Source organism: Sarcophilus harrisii, chromosome 3, assembly GCF_902635505.1.
Source record: "Sarcophilus harrisii chromosome 3, mSarHar1.11, whole genome shotgun sequence".
In the NCBI taxonomy this organism is placed as follows: Eukaryota; Metazoa; Chordata; class Mammalia; order Dasyuromorphia; family Dasyuridae; genus Sarcophilus; species Sarcophilus harrisii.
Genome location: NC_045428.1, coordinates 160307192 through 160323812, shown reverse-complemented (window position 1 = coordinate 160323812; position 16621 = coordinate 160307192). Strand labels below are relative to the sequence as shown.

Sequence of the window (16621 nt, the reverse complement as noted above, 5' to 3'; positions counted from 1 at the left end):
AACTGCCTGTCTGGTACATTCAATAATACATTTCCCAAGATTTAGTACTCATGGTTCAGATAGATGACGCCTTTTACCACATTTTCAAAGGAAAATATAATGAAATTCCAATTGAAAATCAGGTGAGCAAAATGAATGCAATGTATTGTTTAATAAAACCACACAAACTCTCTATCTCTGTACAAGAGGCTGGAAAGCATGCATGTATGTATGTATGGTGTGTATATATATATATATATATATATATAATATGTACATGTAAAATAGTATATTACATTATCCACTTGATTTTCTCATGTAGATATCAGCCGAACTCACTCAGGAGGTTTTGTAATGGTTCAGTGCCTAATATGATCAGTATTGTTTTATCTTCCAATAGGAGCATCTGGAGAAGCTTATCCAAAGGGAATTCCTTTCCCATTTAAATTTGACACTGAGAATTCTGTATGGCAAAGATGAATACTTCTTTGTTTTAATCCCTAATTATTTACCAAAAAAACCCATTTTACATAAAAATACAATCATTTTAACACGAGTGTATAATTGCAAATATTTGAGCCTATTTGCATCAAGGAAGTCTTCACATTTAGGCTCTATTGCCTATAATGGACATCTAAGACAGATTTGGATACAGCATCCTGGACTCTTAGGTTATGTCTTTTTCAACTTCACCACATTGCTTCTTTGCTAAGAATCTTTTCTAGCTCACTTTTAGTTCTCCAATTTGAAAGGGACTTCATTTTTGCATAAACTGCCTTCTATTTTTTTCTAGAATCATATAAAGCAAATCTAAAGTAAAAATTATGTCATAATTAATCCACAAGTTAGCACTTGAAGGGTCCCTCATAGTGTCCTGACTTTTTGTTGTAAAAACTGGCAACAGACAGTTGCAAAGAAATTGGGTATATTATCAGTATAGTAGAACTCATATACCACTACAAATTGTAACTGAGTTGAGATATCTGGAAAATAATTTTGCATAGATGATTTTTGTGAAGATTCAAAATTTGAAAGCTCCCTAAAGAAAATGTGATCTATTGGGTTTTGTATATGATTTGATTGATACATCAGTTAATTAATCTTACATTTTATTCATCTAGAACAAGAGTATTTTAACTAAGTTATAGATTGGATAAAGATCCAGTTCAAGTCAGGAATACTTGAATTTAAATTTGGCTTCAAACATTTACTGACTATGAGATCCTGGGCAAGTCATTCAACCTTTGTTTGTCTCAGTTTTTTCATCTGTAAAATGGACATAATGATAGTACCCACCTACCAAGATTGTTGTGAAGATCAAAAGAGCTAATAACTGTAGAGCACATAACACAGTACTTAGTAAAGGATAAGTACTATATAAATATTAGATATAAATAATTTTAATTCTCTGATTATAAATTAATTCTTCCTCAGCATACTCATGCTTGACTTAAAAAAAAAAGTTACTTTGCTCTATCTCAATTAATTCTGCTTTTAACATTTGTCTTTAGAATAAACAAAAAAAGACTCCTGGAATATACTTTTCTGTCTCCTGATAACCCTTTACCTACATGTCAATGGATTCCTTTTTTCAAAGGATATTTTTAAATTTTATTTTCTTGAATCTCATTTATACTTCTATCCTGTATAATGTGCCCTTAATTTTGTTTAACAATTTTATTTCCTTTTCCCATTTCATCAACCACTGCATGTTATGTGATGACAATGATTTATACTATGCATGTCCTTTCCCACTCCCACTTCAATTCAATCAATAATATTTATTCTTTTCACCTTGATTTTTCTATCTTGAATAAAGCTACTATTAGTGGAGCTTCACCCTCATTTTCTCCTTTTATGGTATATTTTGTTTCTAATCTTGTTGTTTTATAATCATGCCATGGATTTTTCTATATGTAAATATGATTGTAAGAAGTATTTACTCCTCATCTGTCTAACTTATGATTTTCTTATTTATGTATGTATTTTTGTCATTCTTTTATTGTGTTTTGTCCCACAAACTTAATTTTGAAGACTACCACATTAAAATACCTAGAAGAAAATAAGGGAATGAGTAAGATTTATCCTGTCTACTCATCAGTGTTTTTATGAATTATTTAGAAGTAAATATCTTTGAGTAAGCACTGTGTAAGACAATATTGTTTGAGCTCAACAGTTCTAGCATATGATTCCTACACTTTCTAATTGCTTTCCACTATCAAATGTAAATTCCTTCCCTTGAACCCATTTTCCATATTCACTCCATGTTGTTTCTTATACTTGTTTATTTCTGTATTTACTCTCATCTTTATTTCCCAATGTAGCAGAACATAACATTTTCTTCAATCTTATTATTAATCATAGGATCATTTAGAGTTGAAAGAAATCTTTGAAATTATCAAGTCTAATCCTCTCATTTTACAGAAAAGTAAACTAAAGATATTCCCTAACTTGCCTTGGATCAAAAATCTAGGGTTGAGGTGGTCTTTTACTCTAGACTTATGTAACTTGTCAAATTGTCTTCTTCCAGGAGAATATTCTTATGCTTTCTTTCTCTGCATTTTTATCTTGTTGGCTAAAATTTAATTCTATTTTCTCTGATGTGTCTTATTTATTTTTAATAATACTAAAGATAAATAATTACTAATAAGCAATCATAATATAAATCAAGGGTAACTCCTGATGTAAATGAGTAGAAAATGTCTTGGATTGAGTATGCAATTTAACTTTAATCAATTAATTAAAGATATTGTTAGAATCTCAATATAGAAATTTACTTCTATAGATAGCACTAACTCAAGCTTGCAATTCGTTTAATAGGGATTTATTTCAATCATTGGCATGCTGAAATAGGTGTTGTCAGCCTAAATTTTGATGCAAAGAAAAACTAATGAAATGACTGGTTTTGATTTTGTTTGTTTGTTTGTTTGACTGAGAATGATATAAAGAACTCCTAGTAAGGAAACTTCCTCTACCAGTGTATATTAACACTTAGAGACTTTGTGTATTGCTTCAGGCACAGGTTATGTGACTTGTCAGGATCACACTATTAGTATGCATCATAGGTAGTATGTGTCTAAGTCTTGATTCTGGCATTTCTCTTTAAATAGAAAATTTGAAAAAAAATTCTAATTATAATTAGGTTGAAAATTTGTATTGTAAAAATGTGAAGTTTATTTTATGCACAGCTGTGTGTGTGTTGGAGGTCATGGAGAGGGCAGGGGGAGGGAGAATAGCATGAATTATCTTTTCCAATAGCAATAGAAATTTTAAGAAAATGTTATTTCCTTAGTGATTAAAAAGCCACTAGTAAACCAGCAATTAGATTTATTTCTCTTACAAATATGCTAGAGCAACAAGGCTACTTTGGACATTTGAGGACCGGAAGTCAGAACATCAATAAACAGAAGTAATGTTGTCTCCCAATCTTTCTTCACCCCCCACCCCCAACTCCACGCTTTCCCTTTTAGCCTAACTAACCTTCATTAGCTGTTTCCTTAGCAGCTGCTGACAAGCAGGCACTAACAGCTTCATAGGAAGCACTCAGTCGTGTGTTGGGGTCTCTCTTTGGTTTGGGAGGGGGCTGTTTCCGTGGTGATGGCAGGCCACTGCTGTCATCCATACTGAACACAGAGTGCAGGGAGGGAGATCTGATGGATGATCCAGCCAGAGATTGTACTAAGCCATCCACTGCCATGGGGACTGGAACTGAGCTAGAATGAAAATGCTTGGGTGCCCGACTGACTGCAAAGCTGTCTTCAGAGAACTTTCCACCTTTGTCTGCAGCTCTTAAAGGAAAGAAGAAAAATACACATATACAACAGAAGAGATGCCCAGATGCATTATTCAAATGATAACAATGAACCTGTTCATGCAAACATAATAACAACCTTTTGAAAAACAATCTCTCAACACCCCTGCTGAGACTAGAGGATGTGTATGCACTAATCTTCTGACAAACAAATCCAGATGAAGCTGCTAGCATTTTTCCATTTCCTGCTTTATGATAAATCAGATCATTGGTCTCCTTACCCTGACCCCCCTTACCACACACAGACATAAATGCAGCTTTCCTTAAGTAGTTTCATATTGTTGATCAGGCATTCACTGAATGGATTGTTCACACTCTGATTATTAAACATAGTCAAAACCTAGGAATTCAATCTGAATGATAATTTCTGGGAAATCCATCTTAATAGAAAGTTACTGATGCAGCAAATGTTGGGAGTTCATCATGGCTCCCTCCCAAAGGGGTATACTCTTATAAAAAGCAAAGCATGGAATTATGGGGGTAACCTACACTATTTTCCTATTTCTGTTTCTGCCTCCATGCATCATCAGCCATCATTTAAATATGTGGAATTATTTTCTCCATTATAATGATTTTCTTTCCCTTTTAGTCTATGTCTTGTCTGTTGCCAAGTGTATTGCTCTTATACAATAAACAAATTGAGAAATCACTTTGTACTTAATTTTACATCTGGGCAAAGTGAGAAATTAAGGTGATTGTTCAGTTCCAGCAGAGAAAATAATAAATATTCTTGGGAAATTCATATACAATTAATAGTTCTTTAGTTAAAAGGATATAGTAAAAATAATAGTAATGAGAGTAACAAAACAGAGTCTTTCCTTTTGAATCTATATGCTGGAGTAATCATGTGATAAAAAGATGTCAATACATTTTTAAGCATTTGTTTTTATAATTATATCTCTTTATGGCAGAGCATCAAAAGAGTTGGAATTCTTCTAAAAGATATAGCCAGATGCCCATGTAGTAAATGAAATAGCTGAAGATAAAAAGTTGGTATTCAGCATGTAATTTGTTTTCACTCTAATGCTTAATTACCGATTTTTTCCTACAAAGGAATTTTTAGTGTATAATCACTGGATATTTGAAGCTAATTAACCAGAGATGACACTGCCATTTTTACTTTAATAAAAATAATCTGATATAGGCAGCACAGGCAAAGGAGTGTGATTTCCAGTGAGATACAATGTGGCATTATTGAGTTCTTCTGGAAAAATAAATAGCTTCCTAACAAGTTAATTATGGTCAAAGAAAACAGATCACTTTACATTACAAAGCCATTACATAAAGTGATGCTACTATGCATAGGTGTCCTTATCATTCACATAAGAGGAAGGATACTCCATTGTAAGTTGAAACAGGTGGTTGCAAAATTTCTATTTCTTGCTAAGCATACAAAGTGGACTTTCAAATGACAAGAAGAAGAAAAAAAACACTTTATTGGCAAAGAAAATGTGTCAATTTAGATAGTGACTAGAACATACACATTTCTCTATATTGATTTCAAGATATCTCCTCTCTCCTAAAATGACTCCTTATTAATTATCTTGGCAAATTTTCAGAAGGTTCTACAAGTCAGCATTTTATGTTCAGTGTGCTTGAATGAAAAACATTTAAAGCTCAATTAAATCTGTTTGCTAAAAATAGAGCTATTATATACTTTAAAATAAAATCTGAGATTGCCTGAGGTATTCAAAAACAAACAAGTACAGCATTCAAAATTAATGACCTTCAAAACAGAAATTATATATAGTATGTGATATGTATGTCTGCAATTATGACTTTGCTAACAAGAATATTTTATATATTAACAAAAATATTTAAAATATTCATCTGAAGCTGTAATTAGATCTTCAATAATCAATCATAATCATCATCATCATTTACAGACTCATGAATTTTTTTTTTACAATAAGAAATTTCTATTTAGGAAATTTCCCTTACAAGTTCATAACCTCACTTTGTCTGCAAATTGTAGTCTGAGAGAGTTGCTGGAGGCAACATGATGTCACTGGCTTACATTTACAGAGAATGTGTCAGTGGCAGGACTTGAACCCAGGTCCTCTTGGTTCAGAGGACAGCTCTCTACTTCTATATTATGTTGCCTGCCTAATAATAATCATAATAGCAATAATAATGACAAAAAGAAATATAATACCTCATGTGTACAATACCCTTCAAAACTAAATTGTCCTCATTCTATCAATCAGGAAACCAAGACTGAAAGAGTTTAAATAACTGGTCCATGTTCACATAGCTAGTAAATATCTAAGGTCAGATATTCCTGAATTTAAGCTGAACATTCTTTTCCACTGCACTGACTCTAGTAAAATGTTTGCAGATGATATACTACCATACATAATACCATAACATTTATAAAGTACTTAGCACTTGCCTTGGCACATAGTAAGTACTTGTCCCTGGTCCCTTCTTCTATAATCATTGTTTGCTGATGACCCCAAGCAGATATTTGTTCTGAACTCTTATAGTGATAGCTGGATCAATTAAAAAGAATGTCAAAATGCTTTCCACACTTACCTTTTGTTGCTTTCTTCTTGTTTGTTTCTGACCTCTAACTTTTCTCTATGGTAAGGTATACTCATTTCATTACGGAGCCGGTCATTTTCTCGAGCTATATCTGAAGCATTCTGAATGACCAATGCATCATATGTTTTCAGGCCCATGTCTTCTGTGTTCTGGAGGAAACTCTTGACTGAAGTGACTTCTTGTTGTCTGATGCTCATCTTCTGTAGCAAGTACTGGCGTGCAAGAAAGCCTCTTATAACTGTCAGAAAAGGACAAAATTATGGTCTGATGAGAGATAGGAATCCAAAATACAGAAGCAAAATCACAATGACATTATGCTGCATGACTGATAATAGGGCTACAAACTGATAATATAAGCTCAGTGTAAAAAATAATGAAATGTATCTTAGCCACATTAAAATGAGATTTTAAAATTCATTAATAGCTATCATAAATTCAAAGATTATGTTAAGAATATAATTTACTTAGATTAGCGAAAGAAACTTTATAATGAGGCTTTTTATGTGTACATAGTCTACCAATTCAGGGTGAATCTTTTATGATAAAATGAGTTTTATAGATGATTGGGGCTGAAAAATATTATCAATTCAGGGTTAACTTTCTGGTGATGGGACTATTGGAGTTTAGTTAAGGCTGCTTCTTTTAAAACAATACTTCACCAGGTTTGTAATTTAAATATTTCTAGTTTGGTAGGACACATAAAGTTCAGTAGCTTTTAATAAGTCAGTATCTACTTCATAACACAATGAGTAAGATTTTACTCTAGGCCTTAAGTGGAGGATAACACGAGTATGTATATACATATATACACATGTATCTCTAGATAGATATATTGTGCAAAATGCACAATAATATATATTATATATATGTATAAACATATGCTATATAAGTATATGCATTTGTAGATTTTTAAAAACAATGTTAACCTCCACTTAAACCTATGACTCATTTGAGATAGATAGATAGATAAATTAGATAGACAGACAAAGTTTCATAGTTCTAAGGAAAAATAATAGGGCCAGAATACAGTTACAAAGAATATATACTCTAACAGACAAAGAGAGAAAAAAAATTTATAGGAATAAAACTGTCAATTTGAGAACAAAATATCATCCCCTTTACCCCATCCTAATAGAGCAATCATGATTATATTCACCCTCATTTCTGGCAATACTTTTTCACTTAAATATTTGAGAACCACTAATTTCCTCTATTACTAATAAGTCTTGTATAAAATAGATAAAAAGGACATTCTTTAAAATTGTTTTCTGTAACATCTATATTATAGTTATAACTGTATCATCAACTTCTTAAAAAAGTCAAACTTCAAACATTTGGCCTTCCTAGAAGCAATGATTGTGAGATCAGAAAATATCTTTGAATTTTAGCTGTAAAGGAAGAAAAAAGGAATCAAAGAAGGAAAGAAGGGAGGGAGGAAAAAGGAAAGAAAGAAAAGAAAGAAGGTAGAAGGGATGGAGGTAGAGAAAGAGGAAGAAACCAAACAAAAAATGAATTTATAAAGAACAAAAGAAGAGCAAGAGATCTATTTTGCAAAATAAAGCTTTTTTTTTTCTTCTGGATGGTAAGGAAGTTGGGATAAGAGAAATTAAATATCTTAATATATTGTTCACTTCTCTGAAATTACAATGAACTATGGGTTACCTGTAAGATTATTGGCTGTTTACAAGGGGGCAAGAGAACAACATTTTTGACAAATATTGCTTCAGAAGAAAAATATGCAGTCATTTAAAATGCTTAACATTTTTTCCCCAGATGTCAATATTGAATGTTTATAGTTATTTTGGAATGTAGTGATACTGTATTAAGTTAAACTACAAAACAGTCATGCTGAACTAATCTGAAAAAAAAACCCACAACAAAAAACCAAACAGCAAAAGGTACAATCAAGCTTCCATGAATATAAACTATTGTAAAATTAAAATGTGAACACCAGATGGAAAAAAGCAAAGACAGGCTGATCTTTACTCATCCTTGTTTCTTTCTAAAAAAGGAAGAGTTTGTCTTTTGAAAGGGTGAACTTCAAGATAACTCTATAAATGTCTGCTTATTTGAACTAAAGCATTAAAATGAACAAATCAGGCTTCTCCCCACCCCCACTATTCATTGTTCCATATCCTTCCTCATATGACAACAACATTCACCCAGTGACATCTATTTCAAAGAATTTAAGGGATTCCATTTCCCCATCATTATTCCCAACTGTCTTTTTTGATCATCTAAGCTATACTGTATGGCACAAATTGACTTCTTTAGCATAAGATTAATTACTTTAAGAAAATGATTTGGCACAAAAGGAAATTAATTTCCCATTTTTCTTCTGACATTTTTATGAGATTTTTTAAGATGATAGAAAGAGTAGTAGATTTTAGACTCATAAAACTTTTTTTTTTCTTTTGTCTAGAAGGTAATAAATACCTATACTCAGAAAGATAATCTCCTGGTAATATAATTTGAAATTCAAATGATTATATTTATAGCAAAAATATCCAGCCTTCTTTTCAAACCTTCCTAAAGGTATGTGTGTTTGGGTGAAAATGGAAGTAAGGTGGAGACAATAAAGCTCACCCCAAAATTGGAAACAACTTAAATCAAACTACAAAAAGGGTCCTTTTTATAGATATAAATCCTAAAATAATATTTTTTATATAATAAATTTATATATTTTTATAGATTAAGAATACTGAGTTGAAGAGACTATGTCAGGATCATAGCAAAGGCTGGGCATATCATATAATGCATCAAAAACTGGTTTAGAAAAGAAAATAACTAGTTTTCAGGAATACTCAGAGAGATTTTTATGACATCTTTTTTATTTAAGTGAAAACTGGGTTTTCTATAAAGGTGGAGAATGTATAGTTATATCTGAATTTATAATAAGGACCCATTCCCATCATATACAGATAGAATATATACTCAAAGTCATGAGAGTGAAGACTTTTCACAAATGAGAGTATCAAAAAGGAAGATAAAAGAGTTAAGGACAAAACCATGGGGAACATCAAATGAAACAGATGGTAATAGAAAAGGGACAATAAAAGTTTAAGAAAAGGGCCCTGATTATAATAGCTCTGATTCTGAGAGAGAACCACCTTTATTAAGAAGAACTACAGTGTTAAAAGCTGATAAAAGGTCAAGAAAGATTAAATTTAGGGGAGACATGTCATTTAATTTTTGTAATATTTAAAAGAGAACTTTTAATAAACTATTAAGAAGAGAAGATCGATTGTAAAAGTTGATAAGAATGGAGACTAAAAATTATTTCAATTAGGACAGTACAAGAGAAGAAATAGCATCTGAATGGACCAGAAGTATGAAGAGAAGGCCTTTGTTTAAAAAAAAATGTTTAGGGAGACCTAATGACACTTGGAGGCCAGAGGAAAGGAATCAATAGAAAGAAAACATTTAAAGATATTTGAGAGAGGAAATAATTTCTAGAGTAAGGTTCTGAAAGAAGTGAGAGGGAAATAGGATCAAACACGTAGGAAGACAAGAAGGATAAAAAGAGAACAAGGAGGATGATGATACTATGAAGTTTTGAGCAAAGGAAAACTTTGTGAGCTTTTATAGTGTGACCTCAACCACAGTGAAGAAAGACCCTAAATCATTTGCCAAAACTTTAAAAATTGGGAAAGCAGTTTATTAATTGGAGAGAGAATAGGAAAGGTGTCAGAAGAGATGCTTTGGGGATAAGTTCAAGAATCAATAAGGGTAACCTAAAGTGATTTGGACAAGCAGTAGGGATGAGTCAGTAAGGGAAGAGAGCTGACATTATATATTATATATTTGGTGTATGAGAGATTAATTTATTTGTAACTTGCCCTAGTTAGAATCAATAACTCTGAAAGGGTAGAAGATAAATTATATGGGAGCAAGGATCCCCACTGATGAAACTTTTCAAGTGTGGAATAGGAGGAAATAGTAAAATGTCAATGAAAGAGGAAACTAACATCTAGCCACCATAGGAGTCAACATGTGAAAACCATTGTTAACTTTTTATTGAGAGCATTTATACCTCAAAAGTGAGCAAACAATACAATTAAGAGTTTGATTTATTATTTTGTGAATTATCTGGACTTAAAAATGGAGAAAACATAACAAAAATTAAATATAATAATTCTGTACAGATGATCTGAAGGTATACTTAGCAAATCCTAGAGAATCAACTTTAAAAAAACCCATTAAAATAAAACAACTTTAATAAAGTTGAAGAACATTAAAAAAAACCTATATAAATTTACAACATTTTTATATGTTACCAACAAAGACCTGCAGGAAGAGCTAAAAAGAGAAATAAATATAGACAATATAAAATATTGGAGAGTCTACCTGTCAAGACAAACCAAGGAAGTATGTGAACACAATTACAAAAAAAAACTTTTCACATGATAAAGTCGGATATAAATAATTAGAGAAATATTAATTGTTCATGTCAATGTCAATATAATAAAAATTCTATCTAAATTAATTTATTTCTTTGGTGCCATACCAATCTAACTTCCAAAAAAATGTTATTTTATAGAGCTATAAAAGATAATAACAAACCACACTTGAAAGAATAAAAGGTCAAGAATATAAAGGAAATCAATTTTTAAAAATGTGAAGGGGTGGTTTCTCAGTGCCAGATTTCAAACTATATTACAAAGTAATAATAATCTAAACAATATACTACTGGTTAAGGAATAAAGTAGTGGATCAGTAGACTAGATTAGATGGACAATACACAGCAGTAAATCACCATAATAATGTAATGTTTAATAAAATCAAAAGTCCAAACTTTTGAGAGGAAGTTGACTATTTGACCAAAAAAAAAAAAAAGGCTGGAAAAACTGGAAAGCAGTTTGGTAGAAATTAGATATAGACCCACATCTCGCAACAGATACCAAAGTAATAAAATCTGACACCATAAGCAAATTAAGGAAGTATGGGATACTTTATCTGTCAGATTTATGGATAACTAAAGAAGTTATGGCCAAAAATAGAGATAAAAAGTATTACAGGATATAAAAAAGATACTTCTGATTATATTTAATTAAAAAGTTTGTCCAATTCAACCAAGATAAAAGGAAAGCAAGAAACTGAGAAAAAATTAGCAAGTTTCTCTTACAAAGGCTTCATTTCTCAAATATATAGAAAACGGAGTTAAATTTATGAGTCATTCTGCAATTTGGAAATGGTCAAAGGATGAAAATATGTGGTTATCAAAAGTCATTAAAATGTTCTAAGTCACTATTGATTAGAGATTGGTCAAGATAACAGAAAAGGAAAATGATAACTGATGGAGGGGATGTGGAAAAATTGGGATAGTAATCCACTATTGGTATGGTTGTATAATACTCTAATCATTCTGAAAAATTTAGAACTAAACCTAAAGGTCTATAAAGCTGTGCATACATATCCTTTGACCCAACAATACTACTATTAGGCCTATATCCTAAAGAGACCAAAGGAAAAGGAAAAGGTCCTACATATACAAAAATATCGATAATAACTTTCTGTGGTGGCAAAAAATTCAAATTTGAAGGGATTCCCATCAATCCCAATCAATTATTTGTTAAACATTTACCAACACTACCCCTCTAAGTGTTGTCTCAGCTTCTGCTTAAATATTTCTTGTTGTACTGCTATTATCCTTCACATACAGAATTAGGTAGAAAAACAATGTTTGTAGGCTTTAAGTTTAGAAAGCTATATGTGAATGTTTGTATATATGTGCATATATACATATTTATTCACACACATATCTATGCATATTTACATATGTATATATATGTATTTACTCATTTGATGCTTCCAACAATTTTATGAAATAATATATGCTTTATAATTTTTTTCCTATTTTTCAGATGATAAAACTGAGGTAAAAGAAAATCAATGATTTGTCCAGGGAAATGCAACCATTTAATTCAAAGAGACAGAACTTCAACATAGGTTTTTTGATTCTAAATCCATTATTCCATGATGCCCCTTTCTGCATTTACCAGTCAGTATATATTTCTTCCATCTCAGCTGCATAGAGCATATCAACAAAAGCTATGAAACTATTTAATGCAAATATTTTCTTTGGTTTTTCTTTTTGGAAGATGGATTACACATTTTCCTTATTGTAAGTAAATCTATGAAGAGCTTTCCACAAAGGTTACAACATGTTGCATCTTTACCATAGGTTTGTGGTATTATTTGCTTTAAATTCTAAGATTCTACTATTAGGAATATTAAAAAAAATCTCTCCCCAAATTTTTTTTTAAATGACAATAATCCTTCACTTGCTTCCTTTCCACATAGTTTAAATTTGTGGCAATAAGTACAATTTAAAATTATATTAATTAAATTGATCCAAGCATGTTCTTTTCCTGTTAAATCAATTTTTAAAATCATCTAAAGATTTGTCTAAGCCATGTCATAACAAACCCAAATGAAACAGAAAAAGAAATATGTAAAAAAAATTTTTTTTGCCCAAGATATATTTAAAAAGAAAATATTTTAAAAGCTAAAAAAGTCCAAAACATCAAAATATTAATAAGTTTGGACGAGTCACAAATTCTCTTACACTTAGTTTCATATCTATTAGAGATAATAATATTTACCTCAGAAGCTTGTTGTGATAATGAAATCATGTAATATATGACAAGCTTTGCAAACCTTACATATTAGTTTTTTTTTTTTTTACCCTTGGAATAGAAGCTGGAGAATTTTATTTCTCTCCATATATAAAGGGTAAATGAAGTATTTTCTTTCTGTGGCATTAATGGACAATGTAGCCATATGTAAAATTCCAATAGTAAATAAATAATAAGATCAGAGATAATGAGATTTAGAGATAGAATATACCTCAAGAGTTATCTAGACTAACCTCTTCAAACCCACACACACCCACACATATACACACTCAGGCTTCAGAGGCAGACTTGATGATGGACTGTGTGTGTTGTCTTACTTCCTGAGTACTTAAGTTTTTATGACTTATTGCCAGCTTGGCTGTAGGGTGATACCATTTTATCCACAGCAATTCTAAAAGGCCATTTACTAAATTGTAATAATAATACTCTTTTTCGTCCTCCAACTCTTTCTCATCCTCTTCCTATAATTCCAAATTCATCATTTCTTCCACTGTTATTTAACTTTAACACACACAATATATAGTCTGTGTATATGTACATATATAATCTTATATTTCTGTTATATTTCAGTATTTTAAAAAAATTTGTATTTTTATCAATGTATATCATTCCTTCCCCATCACACTTCCCTACACTTTAACAAATAGTCTTAAGGACCTAAGTTTAAGATTATAGCCTCATCTAAGGTATGAAACTTAAGAAAGACTTGCATTTAAAACTTGCCTCAGAAACTTACTTGTTTTATGACCCTAGGTAAAATACTTCATCTTTCAGCCTCACTGCTCTTATCTATACAATGAAATTAATACTAACAGCTACCTGGGCTTGTTATGAGGATCAAACAAGATAATCTCTGTTAAAGCACTTTACAAGTTCTAAAACACTACATAAATGCTAGTTAGTAGTAGTGGTGGTAGTGGTAGTGGTGTTAATAGTGGCAGTGGTAATAGTAGTATTACATGTTAGTAGATGGTCTTTTAAAATGGCTATAGCTAAAAATTTATCACCCTATTGGTAAAATGGTGATGAACTCTTAACAACTTAGATGCTAACAAACAGCCCATTACCAAGTCTGTATATGACAGCACTTGTAGTCCTCTGGCATTGACTTTGGCAACCCAGGGTCAGCTCAACATTTCATGGAAAAACCAGAAGAGAATTTCAGTGGTTGTTGCCATAACATCTTTGTAGAAATTAATCAAGAAAATATCAATGAATTAAATTCCTCTTCTATACATCATAGGAGTATAAAACAAATGACTAAGTTAAGGTTTGATTTGCTAATAGAGAATGCTCTATAACCCTACTACTTATATAAATACTGTGCCAGATAATTAATGTTATGGTCAATTGAAAAGTGAATTCTATACAAATCAAAAGTTTGTACTTTACATCAATGCCAAATAAGTGTGCAAAACAAATAAAAAACACTTCAGGAATATGGATGTATAATTATTACATTTTAGAGATTAAAAATTCTACTGTACACAACAGCTTTGTATGGATATGCAAAAAAATACAGTTCAGAAATATCCACATGTAATTGTTACCTTTTTGACAGGTTATAATTTTCTTCTGGAGCTGAAGGCACAAATCATTGAGTTGGTCAGCTTGCCAGTATTTTAGAAACACTTTTCGGACTCCTGTCTAAAACACAAACAGCAGGGAAACATTCAACAACAAGGAAATGCCAAAATGATGATGGGTAAATAATCACAGAACAGAGATTTTTTCCAGGAGAAGACTAGGAGGGAGCACCAAAAGCAATAACAGCTTTTTTCCCCTCACTACTGTGTCTCCTTTCTTAACACGATCACATGTATTATATACAAGTACATCTTTGAAAGGCCTTTCTTTTCAGGAATTTTATACTATACACAATTTTAAATAATCAGGAACTAATGTTTTCATATGAATATTAAAATCTTTGGACAAACGTATCAACAATGTAATTTCTGTATTTGTGTGTCTTGGTGAAAAAACTACAGAACTGACTTTATCATTCTTGCTTGAAAACAGGAATTTAGATATGAATGAATTCTATTTGTTTGATCTTCAGAAACCATTTCCCCCCCCTTTCCTTTGTAATCCTTTTCTTACCTTAAATTTTCTACCAGAAATAAACAAAAGGAAAATATATGCAAATAGGGGCACCACCATGTTATAGGACACAGACATTTTGCTGAATGTGTTTCTGCTTTTTAAACAAACAACGTTATTTCTTTTGGAATTTCCTATTTCCATGAAAAAAGACGTTTCTATTGAATTAATCTCTGTAATACAAAATAATGTTTTCAACATGGTTATGAGAAAGGATGTTTTAAAATCTTCAAGCCAACAAACTACTTAAAATATTTTCAGGCCTTAGACTTTCTGCATTTTGATATTTTACCAAGTGATATGCTAATTAGAATCTCTTATCTATTAAACATATCACCTAGGGATTTCTAGTCCACTGTGAAACACACTGGAGTACTTATTAAATGTCTGACATGATGATAACAATGATATTCAAGTCTAAGTTCTGGATTTTGGAAACCTGCTTTTGACAAATGAATAATCACCATACAGCATGACGATGTTTGTTTTTGGTTATCATTGTCTTTATAACTGATCTTTCCTTATCATCTATGCAAATAATATTAACAAAGAAGCAGTCCTTTGAATCAAACTGTAAAAATAAGATTATGGGAATTTTTTAAATTACCAGGTTGAATTTAGCTGATCTTGTTCCAAATAATAAAATATAATAATAAAAAAGATGAAAAAAAAAAAACACTTAAGTTTGCATTGGAAGTTTCAGAAATGGGATTTTGATCACAGGTATTCTTCATTATTTTCAGCTGTCATAATTTGGAATTTGTGTTAATTGAGATAGGAGCTGTGCCATGTTTACTTTTGTTAATCATACCCTCTTCAAAGATAATGAAAATTAATCATGTAAACTCAATGAATGACAAGGAGTAATATTTGAAATACTCAAGACAACAAAGCATTTTACTCATCTTCAAGTCCCTTGATGATTTTTCACTCATCATTTTAACAACTGACATGCTAATTATAAATCACTTGTCTCTATATGCTAAACAGATTTTTACGATTGAACTTCTTTGGGACAACACTAATTTAACATAGTTTGAGTTACCATGTTTAATGTACTTTAAACCAAAAAAGATGCATATTTAAAATATTTTATTATTTAGACTTTTAGATATTCTTTTTGGTCTTTTTTAATAGTACTGATCATTTATTCCACTTGCATATTTATGTTATTAATTTATATTAATGGAAATGTATAGTATAAGATACACACATGAATAAAATATATATACATGAATTCCATCTAGAAACATAGTCCAGATTTTATTTGTTTATCCTTTAGACTTCTAATATAACATAATTCACTTATGAACATTTGAAGAATCTGTGATTTTTTAGTATTAGTTTAAAACACATCTATAATTTAGTAAATAAATTGTAGGGATTTTCCTGAAGTATGTAGAGGTTAAGTGTCTTGTCCGGGATTAAATAAATAAGTGTCAGAGGCAGAATATGAATTTATAATCTTTTGATCCTATGCCCAATATGCTAACTTTTTTTATGATACACAGTCTCTATTGTAATTAAGGTATTACAAAATAGGACTTGA

At 31.0% G+C, this 16621-nt stretch overlaps 1 protein-coding gene across 1 annotated transcript in view; it reads right to left on the bottom strand.

The window, feature by feature from the left end:
• The window catches only part of MYO16 (myosin XVI), a 713480-nt gene that overhangs the window by 95835 nt on the left and 601024 nt on the right, over positions 1 to 16621 (bottom strand). Inside the window, exons 29-31 of the mRNA XM_031958702.1 lie at positions 14523 to 14619; positions 6326 to 6572; positions 3460 to 3767 (exon numbers count right to left, since the gene is read on the bottom strand). Of these exons, the coding sequence (XP_031814562.1) occupies positions 3460 to 3767; positions 6326 to 6572; positions 14523 to 14619 (652 nt within the window). The remainder of the gene's footprint in view (positions 1 to 3459; positions 3768 to 6325; positions 6573 to 14522; positions 14620 to 16621) is intronic.